Source organism: Malaclemys terrapin, chromosome 19 (assembly GCF_027887155.1).
Source record: "Malaclemys terrapin pileata isolate rMalTer1 chromosome 19, rMalTer1.hap1, whole genome shotgun sequence".
NCBI lineage: Eukaryota > Metazoa > Chordata > Testudines > Emydidae > Malaclemys > Malaclemys terrapin.
The window spans coordinates 7,924,618-7,949,176 of record NC_071523.1 but is presented as its reverse complement, the minus strand read 5'-3'; the positions used below and the strand labels follow the sequence as shown (position 1 = coordinate 7,949,176).

Genomic DNA, 24,559 nt, shown 5'->3' with positions numbered 1-24,559 from the left:
GTGAGAAGGTGGCACACTGATTTTCTTAAATAGTCTTCTTCTTTGGAACATACTTTGAACCGTCCTTTGATGCTGTCCCCTAGGGATGGGAGACTGATGGTCCCCCAGCAGTGCTGAATGTCATGGCTCAGAGCACATCAATTCAGAGAATTCAACGTCTGATCGATTCCGTACCACTCACTAATCTGCTACTGACTTTGCTCTCCACTTCTTATAGAAAGGTAGGAGATGGCACTTTGATAATTCTGTTGTGGAACTTCTCTCAGTTAAACAGCGAGAGCTGCGAGGAAAGTTCCTCTTGCAGGTATCAACTAACATGCTAAGTAGAAGAACTTAGAACTGTGTTAACTTGCAACATTTATAAGTAATCATCAAGGAATTGGATGTCTCCCATTTTATAGAATAGGAGAGGATGTGACTGACAGACTCTGTTCTCAGATGGTCTCAGTGAGCTAAATATTTATTCATGACCATTCTCTCCCGGGAGAGAAAATAAGGATCCTGTGTACAGAAGGGGAGTCTTCATGTTTAGACAGTTATGTGAAATGTACCTTGGAATCTTTGTGTGGGCTCTGCGTTAGCTACCCCAGAAAATGATGGATGTAACTTAGAAGAAAGTCTTGTTAGAAATGCCAGTCAGCAATTTGAGCAGAACTATAGTAGAAGGGAATGAAAAAATAAATGTTGAGGATTTGAAAGCAAGTCTGTTCTTATCTATTGTACTTTCAAGTTTTGATCTTGTGGTTTAACTTGTCCTGCTGTTCTTTTAAGGCTTGCATCTTGCAACGTCAGAGAAAGGGTTCCGTGAGCAGCGATGCGAGTGCCTCGACTGATTCTAATACGTACTATGAGGATGACTTCAGCAGCACCGAAGAGGACAGCAGCCAGGGTAATAGTTTTCAGCAAGCATCTTAACTCTAGATCTTACACTTTCTATTTTTCAACATCCTGGAAGCCTGTGCACTAAGCTTTTATCTCCCAGGACTGGATTACACTGTGGTGCTTAAGAATTAAACTCCTTTGTTAGAGTCAGTGGGCAAAACAAAATACCAGCTATGCTCTGTAGGTACTGAAGTCCGCTCCCCCCTCCCCCAGCATTACTGGGTTGGCAGTATCTGGGACTTCAGGGAAGACTGAGAATTTTCCCCCTTCATAAGTGAGTCCCTGCTGAATGAAGATAGAGCTCATTGGCCTCGTGACTGAAAGAGATGGTGAAGTTGTAGGGCCGCTGGTATTGCCCTTTACTGGGCTCCTTAGTGAACTAGCTTGTAGAAGCAATGCCACTTGCATCTGTATCATTGTTTCCCATGTACTCTTTATTAGATGATGACAGCGAACCCATCCTTGGGCAATGGTTTGAAGAAACGATTTCTCCAAGTAAAGAGAAAGTGGCCCCCCCGCCGCCACCTCCCCCACCTCCCCTGGAAAGCTCCCCTAGAGTGAAAAGCCCCAACAAACAGACTACTGGGGAGAATGGGAACATCCTGGCCAGCCGGAAGGACCCAGAATTGGTATGCTGTGATCTCCGTGATGAGTTATGTAATTAGTGAGATGTAGCACTGAACAGTGGCCAAAGAGATTTGTTAGTCTGGCACTTAGCAATTTAAATCCAGGCATTTTATTATATTGCTGATTGAGTCTCACTGGCAAGCTGGGGTAGAGGGTGAATGGCTGTGGGTCTGGTTGCCAAAGACTTTGGCTTCAGAAGGAGCTGTTTGCATTCCTCTATCTGGAGATGCGTATAAAAAATTGCTATTGTCAAGGGAGAGAATAATGAAGATATCATCGATTTAGGTTGGAGGGGGTGAGGGAATATGAGGGCAAAATTATAAATAGAAATGTTAACAGCACTTTGTCAGACAAACCATTCCTTTGGGTAATGGTGAAAATGAATGCTGCTGTTGAGAAAGATAATGGATTTGCAAGCTCTTTAGACAGCTATATGAAATGATAGCGGCTGAATGAGAGAACCACTCATAGATTCATAGATTCTAGGACTGGAAGGGACCTCGAGAGGTCATCGAGTCCAGTCCCCTGCCCGCATGGCAGGACCAAATACTGTCTAGACCATCCCTGATAGACATTTATCTAACCTACTCTTAAATATCTCCAGAGACGGAGATTCCACAACCTCCCTAGGCAATTTGTTCCAGTGTTTAACCACCCTGACAGTTAGGAACTTTTTCCTAATGTCCAACCTAGACCTCCCTTGCTGCAGTTTAAACCCATTGTTTCTGGTTCTATCCTTAGAGGCTAAGGTGAACAAGTTCTCTCCCTCCTCCTCATGACACCCTTTTAGATATCTGAAAACTGCTATCATGTCCCCTCTCAGTCTTCTCTTCTCCAAACTAAACAAACCCAGTTCTTTCAGCCTTCCTTCATAGGTCATGTTCTCAAGACCTTTAATCATTCTTGTTGCTCTTCTTTGGACCCTTTCCAATTTCTCCACATCTTTTTTAAAATGCGGCGCCCAGAACTGGACACAATACTCCAGCTGAGGCCTAACCAGAGCAGAGTAGAGCGGAAGAATGACTTCTCGTGTCTTGCTCACAACACACCTGTTAATGCATCCCAGAATCATGTTTGCTTTTTTTGCAACAGCATCACACTGTTGACTCATATTTAGCTTGTGGTCCACTATAACCCCTAGATCCCTTTCTGCCGTACTCCTTCCTAGACAGTCTTTTCCCATTCTGTATGTGTGAAATTGATTTTTCCTTCCTAAGTGGAGCACTTTGCATTTGTCTTTGTTAAACTTCATCCTGTTTAACTCAGACCATTTCTCCAATTTGTCCAGATCATTTTGAATTATGACCCTGTCCTCCAAAGTAGTTGCAATCCCTCCCAGTTTGGTATCATCCGCAAACTTAATAAGCGTACTTTCTATGCCAATATCTAAGTCGTTGATGAAGATATTGAACAGAGCCGGTCCCAAAACAGACCCCTGCGGAACCCCACTCGTTACGCCTTTCCAGCAGGATTGGGAACCATTAATAACAACTCTCTGAGTACGGTTATCCAGCCAGTTATGCACCCACCTTATAGTAGCCCCATCTAATTTGTATTTGCCTAGTTTATCGATAAGTATATGATGCGAGACCGTATCAAATGCCTTACTAAAGTCTAGGTATACCACATCCACCGCTTCACCCTTATCCACAAGGCTCGTTATTCTATCAAAGAAAGCTATCAGATTGGTTTGACACGATTTGTTCTTCACAAATCCATGCTGGCTGTTCCCTATCACCTTACCACCTTCCAAGTGTTTGCAGATGATTTCCTTAATTACTTGCTCCATTATCTTCCCTGGCACAGAAGTTAAACTAACCGGTCTGTAGTTACCTGGGTTGTTTTTATTTCCCTTTTTATAGATGGGCACTATATTTGCCCTTTTCCAGTCTTCTGGAATCTCTCCCGTCTCCCATGACTTTCCAAAGATAATAGCTAGAGGCTCAGATACCTCCTCTATTAGCTCCTTGAGTATTCTAGGATGCATTTCATCAGGCCCGGGTGACTTGCAGGCATCTAACTTTTCTAAGTGATTTTTAACTTGTTCTTTTTTTATTTTATCCGCTAAGCCTACCCCCTTCCCATTAGCATTCACTATGTTAGGCATTGCTTCAGACTTCTCGGTGAAGACCGAAACAAAGAAGTCATTAAGGATCTCTGCCATTTCCAAGTTTCCTGTTACTGTTTCTCCCTCTTCACTAAGCAGTGGGCCTACCCTGTCTTTGGTCTTCCTCTTGCTTCTAATGTATTGATAAAAAGTCTTCTTGTTTCCTTTTATTCCCGTAGCTAGTTTGAGCTCATTTTGTGCCTTTGCCTTTCTAATCTTGCCCCTGCATTCCTGTGTTGTTTGCCTATATTCATCCTTTGTAATCTGTCCTAGTTTCCATTTTTTATATGACTCCTTTTTATTTCGTGGTTAAGCCAAGGTGGTCTTTTGCCACATTTTCTATCTTTCCTAACCAGCGGAATAGCTTGCTTTTGGGCCCTTAATAGTGTCCCTTTGAAAAACTGCCAACTCTCCTCAGTTGTTTTTCCCCTCAGTCTTGATTCCCATGGGACCTTACCTATCAGCTCTCTGAGCTTCCCAAAATCTGCCTTCCTGAAATCCATTGTCTCTATTTTGCTGTTCTCCCTTCTACCCTTCGTTAGAATTGCAAACTCTATGATTTCATGATCACTTTCACCCAGGCTGCCTTCTACTTTCACATTCTCAACGAGTTCCTCCCTATTTGTTAAAATCAAGTCTAGAACAGCTTCCCCCCAGTAGCTTTTTCAACCTTCTGAAATAAAAAGTTGTCTCCAATGCAGTCCAAGAATTTGTTGGATAGTCTGTGCCCCGCTGTGTTATTTTCCCAACATATATCCGGATAGTTGAAGTCCCCCATCACCACCAAATCTTGGGCTTTGGATGATTTTGTTAGTTGCTTGAAAAAAGCCTCATCCACCTCTTCCACCTGGTTAGGTGGCCTGTAGTAGACTCCTAGCATGACATCTCCCTTGTTTTTTGCCCCTTTAAGCCTAACCCAGAGACTCTCAACACTTCTGTCTCCTATGTCCATCTCTACCTCAGTCCAAGTGTGTACATTTTTAATACATAAGGCAACACCTCCTCCCTTTTTCCCCTGTCTATCCTTCCTGAGCAAGCTGTACCCATCCACACCAACATTCCAATCATGTGTATTATCCCACCAAGTTTCAGTGATGCCAACAATGTCATAGTTGTATTTATTTATTAGCACTTCCAGTTCTTCCTGCTTATTCCCCATACTTCTCGCATTTGTATATAGGCATCTAAGATACTGGTTTGATCTTTCCTCCCAGTTTTGTCCTGACTCTCCTTTCTCTCTGCCAGTATAGCCCACACTCCCTCTTGTTTCCGACCCATCTCCCGGGTCTCCATGTTCCCCACTTACCTGTGGGCTTTGCTCACCTGTCCCCGTCGAACCTAGTTTAAAGCCCTCCTCACTAGGTTAGCCAGTCTGTGTCCGAATAGGGTCTTTCCTCTCCTCGAAAGGTGAACGCCATCTCTGCCTAGCAGTCCTTCCTCAAATAGCATCCCGTGGTCTAGGAAGCCAAAGCCCTCCTGGCGACACCATCTTCGCAGCCAGGCATTCACCTCCATGATGCATCTGTCTCTGCCCGGGCCCCTACCTTTGACAGGAAGAATTGAAGAGAATACCACCTGCGCTCCAAACTCCTTCACCCGTACTCCCAGAGCCCTGTAGTCACTCTTGATCCGCTCAGTGTCACACCGCGCAGTATCATTTGTGCCCACATGGATGAGTAGCATGGGGTAGTAGTCAGAGGGCCGGATAATCCTCGACAATGCCTCCGTAACGTCTCGGATACGGGCCCCCGGCAGGCAGCATACCTCCCGAGATGAAATGTCAGGGCGACAGATGGGCGCCTCCGTCCCCCTCAGCAGAGAGTCTCCGACCACCACTACCCTACGTTTCCTATTCGCAGTGGTGGCAGCAGACTCTCCAGCCTTAGGGGTACGAGGCTTCTCCTCCTTTACTGTAGGGAGTGATTCCTTCTTTCCTGTATCGAGAAGAGCATAACGGTTACCTATAACCACGGCAGGAGGGTTCGGAGCAAGGGTGGAGCACTGCCTGCTGCCAGAAGTAACCAGTTGCCAGTGTCCACCCTGAGCCATCTCCTCCTCCACCAGTGGTGTATCAGCAGTCCTGTGTACTGGGACAGCTACCTCAGCTGTCTCCACATGGACACTGTCGAGGAATTGCTCGTGGATACGGATGCTCCTCAACCTAGCCACCTCCTCCTGTAGCTCTCCCACCTGCTGCCTGAGAGATTCCACCAGCAGGCACCTCTCACATTGGATGGTCCCCCCAGCCTGGATATCAGCAAGTGGAAATTGCAAGTTACAGTCTTCGCAAAACCACACCAGGATCTGGATAGAGGCATCCATGCTTAGGCACTCTGTCTGGCTACAGGCACAGGTGGAGGAGACAGCAGCAGTGCTGGCACAGGTGTTGCGGGTCTTCCTAACCATCGTAAGCCTCCCTCTGTCAAACTCCCGTCTGCAGCCCCCTGTCAGCTGAAAGGGTTGTTTAAGCAAAAAGTTATGAATGTAGTTGCTTTATAGGTATTAAGGGGAATCAAGAGAAAACAGATGGAACTGGCAAGGGACCCTCACCCCCTTCCTGCTCCCCTTCCAAACTCCCTTGTGAAACTCCCTGTTAGCAGCCCCTGGTCGCAAAGCTCCCTGGTCGCTTGTGCGCTGCTTTATAAAGCTCTGGCCTGTATGAATGCCCCGCCCACTCATCCCAGTGGGCTTGTCTTGAATACTAGAAACTGTGTAATGGCAGACAAGCAGAGTGACTGTACAGCAATCCAGTTGTAATGAGAAGAGAGAAGTAAATCTGAACTCTAATTATTGGCTTGTAATGGAGGAAGAGTGTAGCTGGGTGGTGAATTATCTAACATATCTAGCAATGAGTTTTTTGTTTAGTGTTTCTTTGACCCCCATTGGATTTTGGTGTTTCTAAGATAAATGTATTTCTCTTTTTTCCTTCTAGTTTTTAAGCCTGGCTTCCAATATTCTGAACTTCATTACTTCCTCCATGCTGAACTCCAGGAACAACTTCATTCGCAACTACCTGAGCGTCTCTCTTTCAGAGCAACACATGGCCACGCTGGCTAGCATCATCAAGGAAGTGGACAAAGATGGGCTGAAGGGTGAGTGAGCAGAACTTATTTACTCAGGGAACGTCTAGGATGGGGGAGTTCTACTTAACATGGGTTTTCTTTGTTCAGTGTTGGGATCATGATTCTCCAAGTAGAGCTGTAGTAGTAATTGACATAATCTCGTTTGTGTTGCAGGCACATCAGATGAGGAATTTGCTGCTGCATTGTATCACTTCAACCATTCCTTGGTGACCTCGGACCTACAGTCCCCTACCTTGCAGGTTAGGATGTAAAATTAAAGCATTTGTGTCTGGTGTTGAATTTACATGGAGAATACGTCCTAGGTTAGTACATCAGTGCTTCTGACTACAGAGCCCCTTTCGAACACCAAGCAATGGGATATTGTGGGGCTGGCAGAGGAGATGCTTCTTGAGGCGATTCTTTTTCTACGGAGTAGTCCCCAGAATGAACACCGTTGGAGAGCAGCAGTCTGCATCAAGACTCATTTGTAAGGGGGTTTGAATTAGTCTCCTTAACTGGTTAAGACACTGGAACAAATTGCCTAGGGAGGTCGTGGAATCTCCGTCTCTGGAGATATTTAAGAGTAGGTTAGATAAATGTCTATCAGGGATGGTCTAGACAGTATTTGGTCCTGCCATGCGGGCAGGGGACTGGACTCGATGACCTCTCGAGGTCCCTTCCAGTCCTATAATCTATGATTCTATGATTCTATGAACTCCGGAGATGTTTAAAGGGAAAACTGAATAATTCTCCATGTCTAGGATGCTGTTAGTTTTGAAGAATTGTTTCTGAATGTGCATTTTACTGTAGGAATTTCCTGCTTGGCTTTTTATGATTGATTTCTTTTTGCTTTCATATACTAACCTTGTGGCCTCTAGGTTCCTTTGTCAGGACACGTACTGACCAAGCTTAATGCTATAAGAGGGTTTGTAAATCTGTTTCAGTAGTGTATCAAATCCCTATGCCTTTTTTTGACTATTTTCCCCCTATAGAGTATTTTTTTGAAATCTACGTTTTTCACACGTGAACAGAGAGCGAGCATAACTGCACTCAGTAGAAATGGAGTGTAGGAGTGGGGATCACCTCTCCGGTTCTGGTTAGAATTTACTGGAGACATGGCACTTTAGAGAGTGGGATGGAAAATAGAACTTGAACACAGTCTGGCAAATAAAGAGGTAGTGCGTGAAGGGCCTTCCAGAGACTGTATTGGTGCTAGTTAACCTCTTGCATTGGTGCTTGGCATACTTAATAGGCATAATTAGAGTTTAAAGAGCTTCAGATCAGTGGTTTCAGGTGAAATCTCTCCTTTCACATGTCCATATGTTACCTTTTATTGTGCCACAAAAACAAGATCAGTCCATTCTCCTTTGGTTGTATTTTTTGTTTTTTTTTTTTCTCTCCACATCCCCCCAGTCTTAAGGATACCTGAGTTTTAGCTTTTGACAATGAAATAGGATCCATGATTAATGTCAGGCAGAGTAACTATAGATTCTGCAAGTCTGTCTACCATACTGCCAAAGCACCGTCTCTTCTGCCAGTAGTGGGTCTCATAAGTGAGCAAGACTCTTGCTATTTTTTCCTAGACATTTTTATGTAACAGAAGTCCCCTATAGTGTAGATGGAAGCTTTTAAAAAAAAAAAAAAAAAAAAAAAAAAGCCCCTCAGCGTAACTTCACTTAGTACCTATGCCATATTTTACTTAGTGCATGTGCCAAATAATGTAACTTTACAGAGGTGAAATACCACAGCATTAACCCTATATATATCCACTTAGAGCCCTATCATTTATTATCACCTTTGGATCGTTGAAGTCTTGTAGTTACTTAAAGCAACATGTAAGGCTTTCCTCTCAACTGTGTATCTGTTGTCTTGTGCCAGAACACACTTCTACAGCAGCTGGGAATAGCCCCTTTCTCTGAAGGACCATGGCCTCTGTACATCCATCCTCAGAGTCTGTCTGTGCTGTCTCGGCTTCTCCTTATCTGGCAGCACAAAGCCAGTGCTCAGGGAGACCCTGACGTCCCAGAATGCCTTAAAGTTTGGGAGAGGTAAGAAAATGTTATATATATCATGACTAAAAATAAGTGACCTGCTCGCTCCCATGACCACTAATTCCCTAGGAGATCGTATTTTCTTCTGGACAGATTAATCCAACGATCAGACATTTTGTCCTAAAAAAATAGGAAAATCCTAGAGAGGAAGGATGTGAAGCTTGGAAGATCCAGTTGATTTGTTTTGGGAGAGGTGGGAAAGATAGAGTTCTTCAAAAATGTCTTAGACGGGAAGATTCAGCCCCTGGATGAAAATAGGGAGTGGAACACTTATTAAAGTATCAAGACCTGGATGAGTGGAGTATAGAATGGCTCCAGCAGCACTGATTTTAAAAAGAAAAGGCAATCACATTATTTTGGTGCCTCATACCAAGCCCATCTTTGTGGTATGTGAGTTCCTTTCTGCCAAACCTTGATCCCTATGTACTTGTCTTTAAATGTGAAACTGTACAATAGTCTGGTGTGGTTTGGCTGACTTATAGCCTTTCCTGCTTGGGCAAAAGCACATCTTTCTCTTTTTTAGCTTGTTATATTTCTCTTCAAAAGTTCTTTGCTGTTTGTGTTTATATAGGGCATAAAGTCTCTTCCACGGTCTCACTTTAATGCATCCTTCAGTGAAATTACGGTTAATTTGTGAAATCGCAATATTCGCATAGTAAGACTGAAGTCATAAACAAGACTCTAGTTGCACTGCTTGATCAAGTAGAAAGAATTCATTATTAAAATGTGCATCTTAATCAGCTAGCTTGCTTAAGTGAAAGTCCCCTTGCAATAGTGTGATCTATGGATCACTCTTTAAAAGAAAAAACTTCTTACTGAACCTCTTTCCTGTTGCTGGCAGGTTTGTGGGCACACTGAAACAAAATGCTCTGCAGGGAACTCTTCCTAATGACACAGAAGATCTGAATGTTGAGCACCTCCAGCTGCTGTTGCTTATTTTCCACAACTTCTCAGAGAAAGGCCGGAGGTCTATCTTGACCCTCTGTATCCAGACCATCCTGGAACTGACTGTGAACATGGACTCCCAGCTGCGGTCTGTGCCCCTTATTCTGGCTCGCCTTCTACTGGTGTTCGACTACCTGCTTCATCAGTATTCCAAAGTTCCTGTATACCTGTTTGAGCAGGTAAGAGATTGAGGATGCATGTTTCCAGTGTTTAATCAAATAATCACTCAGCAATGACCTAAACCAGGTAGTCTACTTGTTGTATTCCTGTTCCCGTGTGTCTCCCTTTTGGCATTTCCAGTAACTCCTTGTTCTGATTTCACTAACAGCATGCAAGGTTACATTCAGTTAGCGACACAATTGGAGCTGTTAATTTCCAGCAGCTGATTTGGGTGGCGTGTTATGTGGCTTTGTACTTAGGCATAACTACTGTTATAAGTGAATACATTTTGGGCAGCATGGGTTACTAGTAGAGCAAAGCCCAGAGCAGTAAACCTGCTTTTTTTCTAATAAGAATAGAGGCCTAAAAGTGCCTTTTTACTATTGCATGTATTCTCATATACCCTTCAGGTAAAGTTCTTTGAGTTTAGCTCATCTCTGTTGCATTGTTTCAGTCTTTGGCACTGTTCCACATTAATGAGATGGCAGTGTTTTGCAGACTATTCTCTGGAGTATCTCCTTAGTATCTTGACAGTAGTCTTACTCCACTGACTGAAAAGTATGAAACAGTCTCCAACTGTGTGCTCAGTGCTATCTCTGACTCCTCACAAGTTGGGAAAGTTCGTGTGTTTTAGTGCAGGGGATTGTATATTTTTCTTATAACCAGTTGTTTTCTGTGTTTTTTACATAGGTACAGTATAATCTGCTAACCCAACCCTTTGGCTGGGTGAGTGGATCCCAGGATAGTAGTAGAAGAATCTCTGTCCCTCTATATCATGGATTTAAAGAAGTGGAAGAAAACTGGACCAAACACTGCTCATCAGGTCAGAAGGGAAGTTGTTCAGTAAAATTTTACTCCTCGCCGTGGGGTTGTGGTTGCATAATAAATGAGCGCTCCAGCATGTGGTGCTGCAGAGCAAAGTCAGAGAAGTCCCTTTCAGCAACTTTGGAGTGTGGTTTAAGACACATTAGACTAAATACTAGGCTTGTTATGAATAAATTACTTGTAATTTTACACAGAAGGGGAGATGGAGGAAACCTGCAGACCTCTAGCATTGCCCAGCCATTTCTTATTGAACAAAAATGCCTTACTCATGTGCTATATAGATTTAGGAATAGGTTACAGTTTTTGTTTATTTTAAAACTGGAAAAAGTACTCAATCGCTAGACATGCATCAATCAGTTAATCTGTGCACCCTTTTATGGGTATATATGTAACATATAGACAGTCTATTTAGCAGATTTTTACTCTCCAAGTGACTTGTTATCTTTGAGGAAGAAAAATTACCAATGATGATATACCAGCAGTATGGTTAGTCTCTTCAATTGTTAAAATTTAACTTTGAATTATACCTTTGGTATCTGTGTCCCAGATGCAGTTCCACAGCCCAGATTCTACTGCATCCTGTCACCAGAAGCATCGGAAGATGACCTGAACCGCCTAGATAACATGGTACCTGGAATTTTGTTAGACTTTCTCTGAGCCTGTATTACGTTAGGGTTTGAATACTTTATAGCAGGGATCGGCAACCTTTGGCACGCGGCTCGCCAGGGTAAGCACCCTGGCGGGCCAGGCCAGTTTGTTTACCTGCCGCGTCTGCAGGTTTGGCCGATCGCGGCTCCCACTGTCCGCAGTTCGCTGCTCCAGACCAATGGGGGCTGTGGGAAGCGGCGGCCAGCACATCCTTCTTCCCGCAGCCCCCATTGGCCTGGGATGGCGAACCGCGGCCAGTGGGAGCCGCGATCGGCCGAACCTGCGGACGTGGCAGGTAAACAAACCGGTCTGCCAGGGTGCTTACGCTGGTGAGCCGCGTGCCAAAGGTTGCCAATCCCTGCTTTATAGTTAAACAGTGTACAGATTCTAACTTGAAAGCAGATATTTGGTGAAATAATCCCAGCTCACCAAGCCCATATATTCTTGCAGCGATTTGCCCAGTGGAATATGTAAAGTCCACCTGTGTTGCATAGAAGTAAATTGTGACTGAAAAGAGCGGAGAACTTTTCTGTCTCTGTAGTAGCTTGATTCTGTCAGATGTGCCAATACCAAGCGCTCCATCATATTTAAGTTACCTCTCAGTGCTGCTTATAGAAGTGTGTCTGGCTGTGGAGTTGTCTCCGCATCAGTTTGCCCCAGGCTTTTTTACACCTGCTGTCTTTGCTCACTAGAGCTCTTATTTCTGCAGCTCTAAAGAGAAGATAACATATTGTTGGATGGGGCAGTTTACCATGTACACCAAAGTTTCTGTTTGTACATCCAAAATGTGTTCCTTTCTTGCACACATCTAAAGCATCTTTAAGACTCTGACTGGGAAAAGCAGATTGACACACCTTCTCCGGGGTTATTTTGCTGGGAGTGTGTGTGATATTTTTACAATATTAGGGAGAGGATCTGAACTGGCTGTGGATGGGAAGCTGTGCAACCAAGGAGGAAACAATTCTGACTTGGCTTTTTCAATAGGTTTGTGAGGTCCTGTTCTCTAGGACAATGAAGTATGATGAGCTTTATGCAGCCCTGACCTCACTACTTGCAGCTGGATCCCAGTTTGATACCCTCAGGAGGAAGGAAAACAAAAACGTCACTGCACTGGTAAGGGCATATGTATGTGTTGCTATAACATTCTCCCTGCTGAGAAAAGAGAGTGGCTCTGTGCCGCTGCATTTTATACAGAGAATCCGGGCAATAGTTACTAAATTGGATTTTGGAGCTTTACATTTCCTGGTAAACAGTTGTCTTATATTTTATCAGTGTAAGCTTCTGGGCCAACTCCTCACCAGCCGGTGCATCAAGTAACGTGCTCCCAGTGATGGCAGAAATTCAGTCCCTTCCTTCAGGGAGGAGTTTATTCAAACCAAAACAGATTCATTAGGTCCTGTTGCCTGGCCTGTCTTACAGTCTGTTCCTCGTAAAGCTTCTGCGCCTCCCCATGCGGCAGATCCCTTGCCTCATTGGTGTGAAGATTCCCCTTCCAGATCCTTTCTCCTGATTCTGGGTCTCCTGCAGCGGCCTTCCTATTCCCTGCAGGTCTCTCTCCCTTAACTGAGCTGCTTGCTGGCCTTTTATCTGAAGACCAGGTGACCTGCAGGCTATCAATCTTCTGATCCCCGACCTCACCTGGATGGTAGCTAATTAGTTATAGGTAGGGTTAAGCCCACCTCCCTTTAAGGGCCATCCCATCCTGTGACAGTCAATAACAAGATGCACTCCTGTGTCTAGCTTATAATTCAGGGTCTGCTTCAAGGTTTTCCAGCTGCCTAAAGGAATAATGTGGATCTTTCGTCTTTTGGCCTGAAGTGCATTAGTTGGATTTATTGTGGTTATAGTAGAATGGGGAAGAACTTGAGTGATTTTTGTTTGTGTTGGTAAAGCAGTAAGCTAGTTGGTGACACTTGAAATGTAACGTTTTAGATTAATATTTCAGTTTTCACTTTAGCCGAAACATATAAATTGTGCAAAATGTCCTAGGTTTGAGAAAGTCAAGCTGCTGGCTGTGAGATGGTTCTCAAAGTTGGCCCTTTCCTGGTTTTATTTAGTGGTAAATAATACATAATGCTAAGTTTCTTTTAAAATGTATAATGAACTTCTGGATCACCATACCTCCCAAATGCATTCATAAGGTCTGGGTGGAATGTGATTAGATGAGAATTTTATGCCCCTTGACAGGGAATTAGGTGAGATAAGAAAAGTTGTGCCACAAAACCAGCATGAAATGGAAGTATGGTCCACTCGCTCTTATCTCTGGGATACTACCTCCACATGCAGACACATTTAGGAGCCCTTCATAGGATCACAGCTGAAGCAGGTTGATTGTAAATGTTTGCTTCGTGCTGTATCCTCCCCTGTCTTTGTTTAGGAGGCCTGTGCGCTTCAATACTATTTCTTGATACTGTGGCGGATATTGGGGATTTTGCCTCCATCCAAAAACTACTTGAATCAGCTGGCCATGAACACACCGGAGATGAGTGAATGTGATATCCTGCACACTTTGCGCTGGTCTTCCCGCTTACGTATCAGCTCCTATGTCAGCTGGATCAAGGTACAGTCCTTTCTTTAGAATTTACAATGTAGGGTTTTTGTCACATTATGAGTATTTAACACAACAGCACGAATTCCAGAGCTGTAATGATCTGTGTCAGGAGTAAGAAATGAAATTGTAGCAATTGTGTGTCAGAGCTTAAAGAGGAGGGAAATATAAACTGTGCTAGGTGTATCAAAAGTAGTTTTCATCTCCCCAAGGGAAGCTGAGGGAATTAAACCAGTTCTTGGTCTTGTTTTATCGCTTCTTTTTATCATATTAAACAACATTAGCGGGTGTTTCTAAGATGAACAATGATCATTTTAATCTCTGCCTGGTTCACTGCATATGGGAATTGTAATGTTTGCATGGTGGCAGGAAATGGGGGTTTAAAAAAACCCCCACAAATATCCTAACATGGTGGTGGTTCATAAATTGGTAAATTCCACAGCCCTTCTATATTCCTTTAAATGTGATGCTAAATCTTTCTCTGCAATACATACAGGATCACCTTATCAAACAGGGCATGAAAGCGGAACATGCTGCTTCTCTCATTGAATTGGCATCTACCAAGTGCAGCTCAGTGAAATATGATGTGGAAATAGCAGAGGAGTACTTTGCTAGACAGGTAAGTTGGTATGAATACTGGATACATATAAGCAGGTGTGGAGCATTGATCTTTGTGTGGCACATTGCTGTTGTAAATGTCATTTCTATTTTAAATGTCATTCTATTTTAAGATTTCCTCTTTCTGTGGGATCGACTGTACCACAATTCTCCAGCTACATGAGGTTCCCAGCTTGCAGTCTATTTATACCCTTGATGCTGCAATTTCCAAGATCCAAGTTTCTCTAGATGAGCATTTTTCCAAACTAGCTGCAGAAACCGACCCCCACAAATCATCTGAGATAACCAAGAATCTGCTGCCTGCTACGCTACAGCTTATTGACACTTATGCTACATTCACCAGGTATGCTGCTGACGTAGCCCCTCTAGAGGGATATTGTTTTCTTTTCTGTACTTGGCTCTTCATTTTGTGTTAGCTCCCCATCCCTGTAGTGTTCTTTTTTTATAGTCCAGAATGATGGCTCTATCTTATATCACATAGAAGGTACCATGTTAAATCAGTAAACTGTCTAAAATCCATAGGTTTTATTATTCTTTTTCAAGTAATCTACTATCTGATCTTTCAAGCCTTTCCTACAAGCTGCAAAACAGCTTTATCTCTGAAGGTGAAATCTCTTCCTAACACCCTGAAAGAGAGAGAGCAGCACAGGGTTATTTCAGTGAGTTATTCTTGTGACTGTCAGGATGACTTGGAAGTGAGGTGGTTTAATTGTTCAGTGAGAGTCCAGCGCCTTTTAAACTGCATTTGGCTCCTGTGCAGAAGAAAGTGAAAGTTAAGCAGTTCCCCTCCTTCCCCCCCCCGAGCAGCCACTTCTATTGGTAAGTGACTTAAAGGCGCTTAAAAGCCCAGAACTCGTGGAATGGTATTGTAGGATTTATGGGATAACAATTCAGAGGGTTGGTTCTTGAAGTTTGCCTTCCCATCTGTCACTGTATTGGCATGTGAGTTCCGAAATGCAGAGCTGTCAGCTGAAATGAGTCCTTTCTACCCCCAACGCAGATCTTACTTACTGCAGAGCCTCTCGGAAGAGGGGTCCACTGAGATCAAACCTTCTGAAGAGAAGCTTCGGGGATATGCTGCTGTCCTGGCTATTGGATCTAGCCGCTGCAAATCAAATACTCTGGGTAAGGCCCTTGTGGAGTTTAGCGGTGTTCCAAAATTTGTTTAAGGGAGACTTTTTTGATACAATATTGTAAAGGTTCAGCTTCAAAGCCGTGCTGGTAAAAGGTTCACTCCCCTGCCGCCCCCCATCCATCACCTCACAGACTGGGGTATTGATTCTGTGTAGTTCAGTCAGGTTCTTACACCTCTTGATTCAGAAGTGGTAGTAGTGCAGCAGTCGGGGGGGAAATCATGAAAACAATAACTAGGTTAAGTCCAGCCAGCATTAAAATGGCTTTGCAGCTGTGTTGGCACTCTGCTGGCATAGCTGTCCTTTGAATTTCCCTGGATTCTCACTGCTTGAATGTGTTCACTTATGGAATAGGCGGTATACTGTGTAGCAAGTGAAACTTTCAGAATTCCTCACAGGAGGGATTGTTACTGGTTACCCACTTGATTAAAGCATTTTGACAAGTTAATACTGTTGAAATAACATCTTTTCACTGGAGGAACCGTCTGTTGCATAACTGAGTTGCCCGAGGCTGTGGAGGGTAGTGCAGGCTTTATTTTCTTAAGACCAACGTGACTGATTGTAGAAGAATGTGAAACCAGTCTCACCACCAGAATTACAGTTCCGACAAACCTAGCTATCCACTTTCCCATCAAAGTTAACTTACCTAATTCAGTTGGAAACATTCTGTTTTTTTAAACAGGGCCTTACTGCATTCCAGCTTCCCTGTCAGCCCCTGTGAAATACCTTATTTTTACTGTCTCATTTGATTGCAGGTCCAACACTTGTACAGAACTTGCCATCAGCAGTGCAGGCTTTGTGTGAATCCTGGAACAATATTCACACTAATGAGTTTCCAAACATTGGTTCATGGGTGAGTCCAGTCCTATGTAACGGCCCTGAAATAGTCTTAACTATGTAACTTGGTGGGAAAGTTGTCTACTATATTTTTTTTGTTCTACTTTCATTAAACTGTAACAGCTAAACATCTGGCAGTAGGGAAATAGTCTTTCTCATGCTAGACATGAGTCATCTGCTATTGCAAAGGTATCCAAATTTTGCACAACCAAGAGCTGCAAATTTTCCTACAAAGGGAGCAGATTTACTGCATCCTTCCCTTTTAATATAGAGATTTGGCCAGTGGAAATTAACAAGTTCCAGTTCACCATCAGAACAGCCCTGCTGCTTAGTTCAATATGGAGGATTGCATGTTGGTGCGTAAAGTCTCCCTGGGTCACACATCCATATTAAAATGATGGTGACCATAGGCTGCACTGTCAACTTCTGCAGACTGCAATTCTACCATCCTGCAGCTATGAGGGCAACAATGTAGGGGGGTTAAAAACCCAAAAGGTGAACTTCAGCTAGAAGACTGCATGACACACTGTGTTAATTCATATATGCTCATTTTTTAGGCACCAGATTGTGCTTTCTGTGGTATGTATTCATCCTGACTGAACATGTGTTCTGATTCTTTTTAGCGCAATGCCTTTGCGAATGACACAATCCCAGCAGAGAGCTACATCAGTGCTGTTCAGGCTGCCCATCTGGGCACACTCTGTAGCCAGACTCTACCCCTTGCAGCCTCCTTAAAGCATACCCTCCTCTCCTTGGTCAGACTCACTGGGGACCTCATAGTGTAAGTGAACATTTTTGTTCAGTCTGGTTTTGCCTGTTCTTTTGAACATGACTTGCAACTGACCATTCCTGTTTGTTGAGAAAAAAGTTGGGTAAAGGACAGTGTTTTTCTGAATTTGAGACCAGGAACTATACGAGTGAAAAATAACCACCCACTCGGCCTTGGATCTCTAGAAGCCAGTTTTCTCCCTAGAGGGAATTCTTAGCCCGTTCTTCTTGTAGAATGGGGGCACAGAATAAACACACATCCCACGAAATGGGGAGAACAATGGAAGCAGTGTGGATAGCTTTTTAGATTGTGATCACCAGGTGTGTCCTCTTAGAAATATTAATGCATAACTGGAAAGGAGAACAACAAACAGTTCTTCTATGGTGACTTTTATTCTCTAGGTATCCCAAAGCACAGAACAGGGTTCTGATACTGCACTAATGTCTAGCGGACATACTAAACGATGCAGTGACTACCTAGGAAAACATTGCAGATACTTGTATACCATAGTGACTCAAATATAGTTTTGGCGAGGAGAACTGTTTTGTTAAGAGAGAATAGCCAGGACAACTGAATTATACCCAACTATTTGAAAAGGGCTTTGTACTTAACATGTACCTAGTCTTCCCTCTAGATCAGTTTCCCAGCTCTGTGCCTGCTAAGCTATTTCATTGTGTAGATCTTTTACTGGTGTACTAATGGAAATGTTTTTGCTGTTTCTCTTCTCCCTTCAAGCTGGTCAGATGAACTGAATCCACCACAAGTTATTCATACCTTGTTGCCCCTTCTGTTGGAGACCAGCATGGAGAGTGTGGCAGAGATCAGCAGCAACTCCCTAGAAAGGATCCTGGGCCCTGCGGAGTCTGATGAATTCCTGGCTCGTGTCTATGAGAAGTTGATCACAGGATGTTATAACATACTGGCTAATCACTCCGACCCCAATAGGTATCAAATCACGTACGATGTATCCCTTCATTGTGAGACCTGCCAAGCCAGATGGACAGGATTATCCTGATCCATTTGTTGTTCAATGTTTTTATTTGTGCTATGGAAAGGCCACATCTTAGCTTATTCTTTTCTGTACTATGCTACTGTAGTTGCTGATTAAAACCTAACAACATTTTATCCAAGTGACAGAAACTTTAAATAGCGCAATATCTATCTGAACAAGCAGTGTGGATTTGATAATCGACCTGAATTGAGTGTTGGATCACATAGAATCATAGAAATGTAGAGCTGGAAGGGAACTTGAGATGTCATTGAGTCCTGCCTCAGCGAAGGGGGCTGTACAAGTAAACCTAGACCATTCCTGACAAGTGTTTGTTCAACCTGTTCTTAAAAACCTCCAATGATGATGATTCCACAACTTCCTGTGGAAGCCTCTTCCAGATCTTACCTACCCTTAGTTATTTTCCCCCCCCAGTATCTAACCTAAATCTCCTTTCTTGCAGATCAAGCCCATTACTTCTTCTGATCACTGTCTTCCTTATAGTTGACCATAATGTATTTGAAGACTATCTGGTCCCCCCTTAGTCTAAACATGCCCAGTTTTTTTAAGCTTTCCTCATAGGTCAGGTTTTCTAAACCTCTTATCATTTTTGTTGCTCTCCTCTGGACTCTGTCCAATTTTCCCCCATCTTTCCTGACATGTGGCATCCAGAATTGGACATAGTACTCCAGCTGAGTACTCATCAGTGCTGAATATTTGAATGTGGATAATTTGTGGCTGTTACTAGACAAATAGGAGTTGTACAGGAAGCATGAGATCAAGGCTAGAGGTGCTAATCAGAATCACTTGGTAAATTTTTCCTTATTGTTTGTTTGCATCTGGCTATTAAATTAGGCTGATTAATGCCAGCTTTCTCATTGCAAACCAAATAGATTTAAGGCTTTTCCCGTCTGGTTCTCCCTCTGTAAGTCAACAGGCATAATAACCTTGGAGAACAGGTACTGTTACCAGCTAACTCAGAGGTAAAAACATTATGTATAATGAGATTTCATCTTTTTAACATTGATTCCCTGTGGATGGAAGAAACTCAGAAGGTTATCTTCTACACTTCCTGTTAGAGAATGAAAATGTTATTGGCTTTTGCATGCAATGTGAGAATATTTGCTACAGGATGTATTTCCAGAAAGCAAGGGAAAAACTTTGGAATCAGTAGTGTGTGATCACAAAAGTGTGTGTATTCTAATTATGCACAAACTTAATTTTTGTTGCAACAGAAATAAAGCCCCAAATAAGTTAAAACAAAAATACAATTTTAAATAAGGTGATGTGGCACAGAACATACAGCGTATGTTATATAGTGTATAAAACCAGTTAAAACAACAAATCAGATTAACTACTTATTTATAACACATTTAAATTTTCACATCATTTAGTTAAGTACAACAACCCACAGTTCCTTTAAAGATTACTGGTGCTTTGTGAATCCATGAAGTTTCACTTTGTCTCTTTTCCAGTAAGCGTCTGAATCATCCTCTTCCCGAAGAGGTGGATGGGGCGAGTGGGTCAGTGCCCTCTGCAAAGTTAACTGCTTGCTAGTTTGTTGTGACTGTCACTTGGTCATGGTCTGCAGCCTCTTTAGTCTGTACTTTTAACTGTTTGAAGGATTTCTTAACCCCTTTTGTGTCCTGCAGACACAAGACCATTACATATAATTCTTCAATACACACTTCCTTTTTATGGGAGTTTTTATATGTTTTTGTTGTTTACTACGTTACTCTCAAAGGTCTCCTGAACCATGTCCCAAGGTTCTTCCTTGACTAAGGCTTTTCTATTAAATCCTCCTCCCCAAAGGAGATTATAAACTGTTTAATGTAGTGCTCCATTCTGAGAGCCTACTTTCTTATCTGGATGTTTTCCAATGCCCTGGCTAGGGCCTCCCTACAACCATCTGTGCCTTGTTAGTACCCAGAGTCTTAGATTGCAACACCAAATGTGACAATGAGACATCTTGGAGTTGAGCCCACCTAAGGAGGGAAACTGAGGCATGATCAGTTTAGGCTTAATCAATTTTTTACTTTATTTATAAATTTTCAAACCATCATTTTCACATATAGTTTCTGATCCTATATTTGACAGATAATAATAAACAGATAAGACTGAGCAGGTAGTGCACCTTTCTTTATACTTAATCTTTGATCCACAGTGGCCTAGATGAGTCAATTTTGGAGGAGTGTTTGCAGCATCTGGAGAAGCAGCTGGAGAGCAGCCAGGCCCGGAAAGCCATGGAGGAATTCTTCTCGGAGAGGTGAGGTGATGGAGTATTGCAGACTTGTTTTCTCCTCTGTTAATCCTTGTCTTGTCACACTTAGCCTTTGTGGAATGCTGTTGCTTCTGTACAGGAAAGTGCGAAGTTCATATAATCTGCACAAGGAACATGTTGCCCTTTGGAGAGATGTGGGATTTTGTAAGTGTGAAAAGATTCCCAAGTGAGAGAGAGAGAGTTGTTCTGCTTTGACGCTGCAGATAAAATGTTCTGTTAGTCGTCATTTCAGTGTCTGGTTGTGTGAGTCTTTGGATACATCCGTTTTGTCAGAGGCAGCATAAAGGACCTCTTGAGAGAGGCTGTATTAATTTGCCTGTCAGTTCTACTTGTAAAGTAGCACCTGTTCTCTCAGTGCTACCCCAGGATAGCATTGGCTTGGTCTCCTGAAGAATGCCTTTTTCCTGTCTTGGAGTATGCAGACAAGGTAGTGCGGATGTAAGACAGCAGAGCACGGCAAGAGTGTAGGAAGTGATGAACAGGGGGAGAGTTAATTTCAGTTGCAAAGCTGATTGACATCCTTTACATGCTCTCTACTTTGTTTTGTTCAGCCCAAGCTAAAGTAGCATGATGGGGGAGTTGGCTTGATTTGTGTGCACTGTTGGGATGGGAGATAAATGAGAAAAGAGTAAGCAAGAAGATGATGACAGAAGATGTTGAAATCAGCTTTGCCCCTTTTGTGACAGAACCCTGGTTTGTTACCAGATTGCTCATGTTCTGTGAGCTCCTGAGGTTTGCATACCTCTCTGAATTTGGAGCTAAGGCTCTGATGGCATTGCTCTGAAAGCATTGTATACAGCCAGATTGAAAAAGCATGTTAATGTTGTGCTCCTAACCAGGAGTTAGTACCTCAGAGAGTGGAGGAGAGGACAATATGCAAAAGATGTGATTATTTTACCAGCAGGCTGAAATTGCTTCAACCTCACAGCTGCAAGCATTTTTTAAACTAGGCTCTTCTGTTAAGTAGCCTTAATTTTAAGCTGACTGACTACAGCATGACTCCGTGTGGCTCTAATAAACATTGAAGGGAAGTCGTGTTGGCACTTGTTTGATATTTCCCTTTGGAGTGTAATTGCTTTGCTTCTTCATGGACAACCCATCACCATGGTTTTTGTTGTCATTCTTTTCTGGTGAAACTCAGAATGGAATTTTAAGAATGGAAGGTCGCTGCCTGCAGTACTCCATCCTTACTGTGCTGGGTGCAGGGTTTAGAGTTTTGTCTTGTTTAGGTGTCTGTCTGTCCGTCCGTGTCTCCTCCTCCCCCTCTTCTCCCCCACCAAGTACTCTGCAGCATATGAACTGTTTCTGCCCTGGCATCTAAGATGATATAAATAACAGTGAAGAAAAGAGATGAGTGCATTTTTGAAAGGTTTGACCTGATGATTTGTTTTCTCTCGCTCAATTAGTGGAGAACTGGTCCAGATCATGATGGCAACAGCCAATGAAAATCTCTCCGCAAAATTCTGTAACAGAGTTCTGAAATTCTTCACCAAACTCTTCCAGTTGAGTAAGTGACTGTGTTTAATCTCCGCATTAGAACTTTGATGTCCATTTAACATTTTTTCTTGTTCTACATAAATTGACCTGCAGTATGAAAATGCTTGAAAGAAAAAATTTTGGGAGATACTGAAGACTACGTGTACCCATTCCCAGTCATCTTTAGTGTTTTGTTGTCTTCTGTCCCCTCCTCCTCTCTAGCTTCAGTTTTCAGTTCTGTCCCTGTCCCTCCCTTGGCAGCCTCCCACGGTGCACATTGTTTCTTAACTATTTGCCCTTTTGGTGTGTAGTAAAAGCTTATTCTGAGTTAACTAGTATTTCAGCAATCCCTCTTTTGAAGGTGAATGTTTGTTAAGCAGACTGCTTAGCTCTCTGGAGGAGCAGGCACGAGGGGACTGTCTGGCAATATCTTCAATATGCATATGAACAGCTAGAGATGACCACAAGCTGGAAAATTACACAATTCACTTCTATGTCATGCTTGATTTAGTTACCCCCAGTGTATGAGAGAGAGAATAAGTGTCTGGGGGGAACGAATGGAGGAATAGAATTAGAATGATGATAGTAACAGGGATAGCTGTGGGACTGTCTCCAATTGCATGCACTTTAGGGAATCCAGTGAATTTTGCTTTTAATAATAGAAGGAAAATTGTCGTCAGGCATGTTCAATTTACAGCCGCAATATCAACCACTGATAATTCTGTCTCCTAGCTGAGAAGAGCCCTAACCCCAGTCTGTTGCGACTATGTGGCTCCTTGGCCCAGTTGGCCTGTGTTGAGCCTGTACGCCTACAGGCCTGGTTAACCAGGATGACCATGTCACCACCTAAAGATTCAGATCAATTGGATGTTGTTCAAGAGAACAGGCAGCTGCTGCAACTTCTGACTACATATATTGTTCGGGAAAACAGGTAGAGAACAATCTTATGTGACTTATCAAGAGTATATAATGTAAAATACATATTCCATAGACACCTTCTAGTCTGTTAAATACTGCTGATCTCTCGTGCTGTAAGGGCATTGTCTTGCTATTGTTCTCTAGTTTACATTAATGTAGTACTATTTGAAACGGGACTACATTAACATACCCTAGGGAACTTTTAGTGTGTGCCAGCAGGGCCCATATGGGGCAGTTAATGCGCGACACACTAGTGCATGTTAGAATTTGCACCTGTCTGGTGCTGACTAATATACTGCTTAGATACCCTCAAAAAAGTTCAGCTTAAACTGGTGTAGATGGGTGATTTAATGCATCTCAAACTTTCTTCTTGTTGATTAGCCAAGTCGGAGAAGGCGTGTGCACTGTTCTGCTGAGTACCCTTATACCAATGGCAACGGAAATGTTGGCCAATGGTGATGGAACAGGCTTCCCTGAGCTCATGGTTGTGATGGCAACTCTGGCCAGTGCTGGGCAAGGTGCTGGACATCTCCAGCTTCACAGTGCGGCAGTCGATTGGCTGGGCAGATGGTAAGAAGAATGAGACCTGTGTTGGTGATTAATTATCTTCATGTGTTGGACTTCTTGGGAGTTTGATAGTGGAGAGGGGAGGGCGAATGGGTGCTGTGTGGTTGCCCCATAGTTCAGAATGCCACCTGTTGGAATATGTGGTAGTTGGGATAAGTGCCTTTATGGAGACTTGTATTGGAACCATGGAGGTCCTTCCCTTTTCCTCTTGATGATTTAGTGGCCACTACCTTAATGATTTACGTAATGCTGTTGTAAAACTAACAAACTAAATACTTGGGATCATAATCAGTGAGGATTAAATTGATAACTTTTAAGAGCTGGTTCTATAACTATCTTTTTTTAACTTTCCTTTATCCTATAGCAAGAAATACCTGTCTCAAAAGAACGTTATAGAAAAAATGAATGCTAATGTCATGCATGGAAAGGTAAGAAACACAGGCAGTTCTCAATCCTCAGTGTTTGGTCTGAGCCCTCATCTGCATGAGAAAAGTTATACTGGTATAAGTGTTAGGGAAGTTTATTCTCCCCCTCCCTCCCCCCCCCCATATAGTTATACTATCATAAGCCTCATCTTTATATCAGTATAAAGGTGCCTTATAGCAGTGTAGCTTATTTTCCTTCCTGAACCAGAATAAGCTTTACCAGTATAAGCACTTTTATACCGGTATAACTGCATTCAAAAGAACGGCCATATTGGGTCAGACCAAAGGTCCATCCAGCCAAGTATCCTGTCTTCCAACAGCAGCCAATGCCAGGTGCCCCAGAGGGAAAGAACAGAACAGGTAATCATCAAGTTATCCATCCCCTGTTGCCCAATCCCAGCTTTTGGCAGACTAGGCGTCTGGCTAATAGCCATTGATGGACCTATTCTCCATAAATGTACAGTATTTAGTTCTTTTTTGAGCCTTGCTATAGTCTTGGCCTTCACAACAGTCTCTGGTAAAGGAGTTCCATAGGCTGACTGTGTTGTGTGAAGAAATACTTCCTTTTGTTTGTTTTAAACCTACTCATATTAATTTCATGTGGTGACCCCCTAGTTCTGGTGTTCTGAGAAGGAGTAAATAACATTTCCGTATTTACTTTCTCCACACCAGTCATGATTTTATAGACCTCTA

The 24,559-nt window shown here is 43.0% G+C and overlaps 1 protein-coding gene across 1 annotated transcript in view; it reads left to right on the top strand.

Moving 5' to 3' along the window:
* The window catches only part of UBR4 (ubiquitin protein ligase E3 component n-recognin 4), a 122,417-nt gene that overhangs the window by 12,856 nt on the left and 85,002 nt on the right, over nucleotides 1-24,559 (top strand). The window contains exons 13-34 of the mRNA XM_054009407.1: nucleotides 84-221; nucleotides 772-889; nucleotides 1,324-1,511; nucleotides 6,549-6,708; nucleotides 6,853-6,938; nucleotides 8,557-8,726; nucleotides 9,571-9,853; nucleotides 10,524-10,656; nucleotides 11,206-11,285; nucleotides 12,291-12,419; nucleotides 13,684-13,866; nucleotides 14,351-14,473; nucleotides 14,586-14,815; nucleotides 15,473-15,597; nucleotides 16,361-16,458; nucleotides 17,066-17,223; nucleotides 17,947-18,156; nucleotides 20,364-20,465; nucleotides 21,887-21,987; nucleotides 22,689-22,887; nucleotides 23,256-23,444; nucleotides 23,806-23,869. Coding sequence (XP_053865382.1) covers nucleotides 84-221; nucleotides 772-889; nucleotides 1,324-1,511; nucleotides 6,549-6,708; nucleotides 6,853-6,938; nucleotides 8,557-8,726; nucleotides 9,571-9,853; nucleotides 10,524-10,656; nucleotides 11,206-11,285; nucleotides 12,291-12,419; nucleotides 13,684-13,866; nucleotides 14,351-14,473; nucleotides 14,586-14,815; nucleotides 15,473-15,597; nucleotides 16,361-16,458; nucleotides 17,066-17,223; nucleotides 17,947-18,156; nucleotides 20,364-20,465; nucleotides 21,887-21,987; nucleotides 22,689-22,887; nucleotides 23,256-23,444; nucleotides 23,806-23,869 — 3,267 coding nt within the window. The remainder of the gene's footprint in view (nucleotides 1-83; nucleotides 222-771; nucleotides 890-1,323; nucleotides 1,512-6,548; nucleotides 6,709-6,852; nucleotides 6,939-8,556; nucleotides 8,727-9,570; nucleotides 9,854-10,523; nucleotides 10,657-11,205; nucleotides 11,286-12,290; nucleotides 12,420-13,683; nucleotides 13,867-14,350; nucleotides 14,474-14,585; nucleotides 14,816-15,472; nucleotides 15,598-16,360; nucleotides 16,459-17,065; nucleotides 17,224-17,946; nucleotides 18,157-20,363; nucleotides 20,466-21,886; nucleotides 21,988-22,688; nucleotides 22,888-23,255; nucleotides 23,445-23,805; nucleotides 23,870-24,559) is intronic.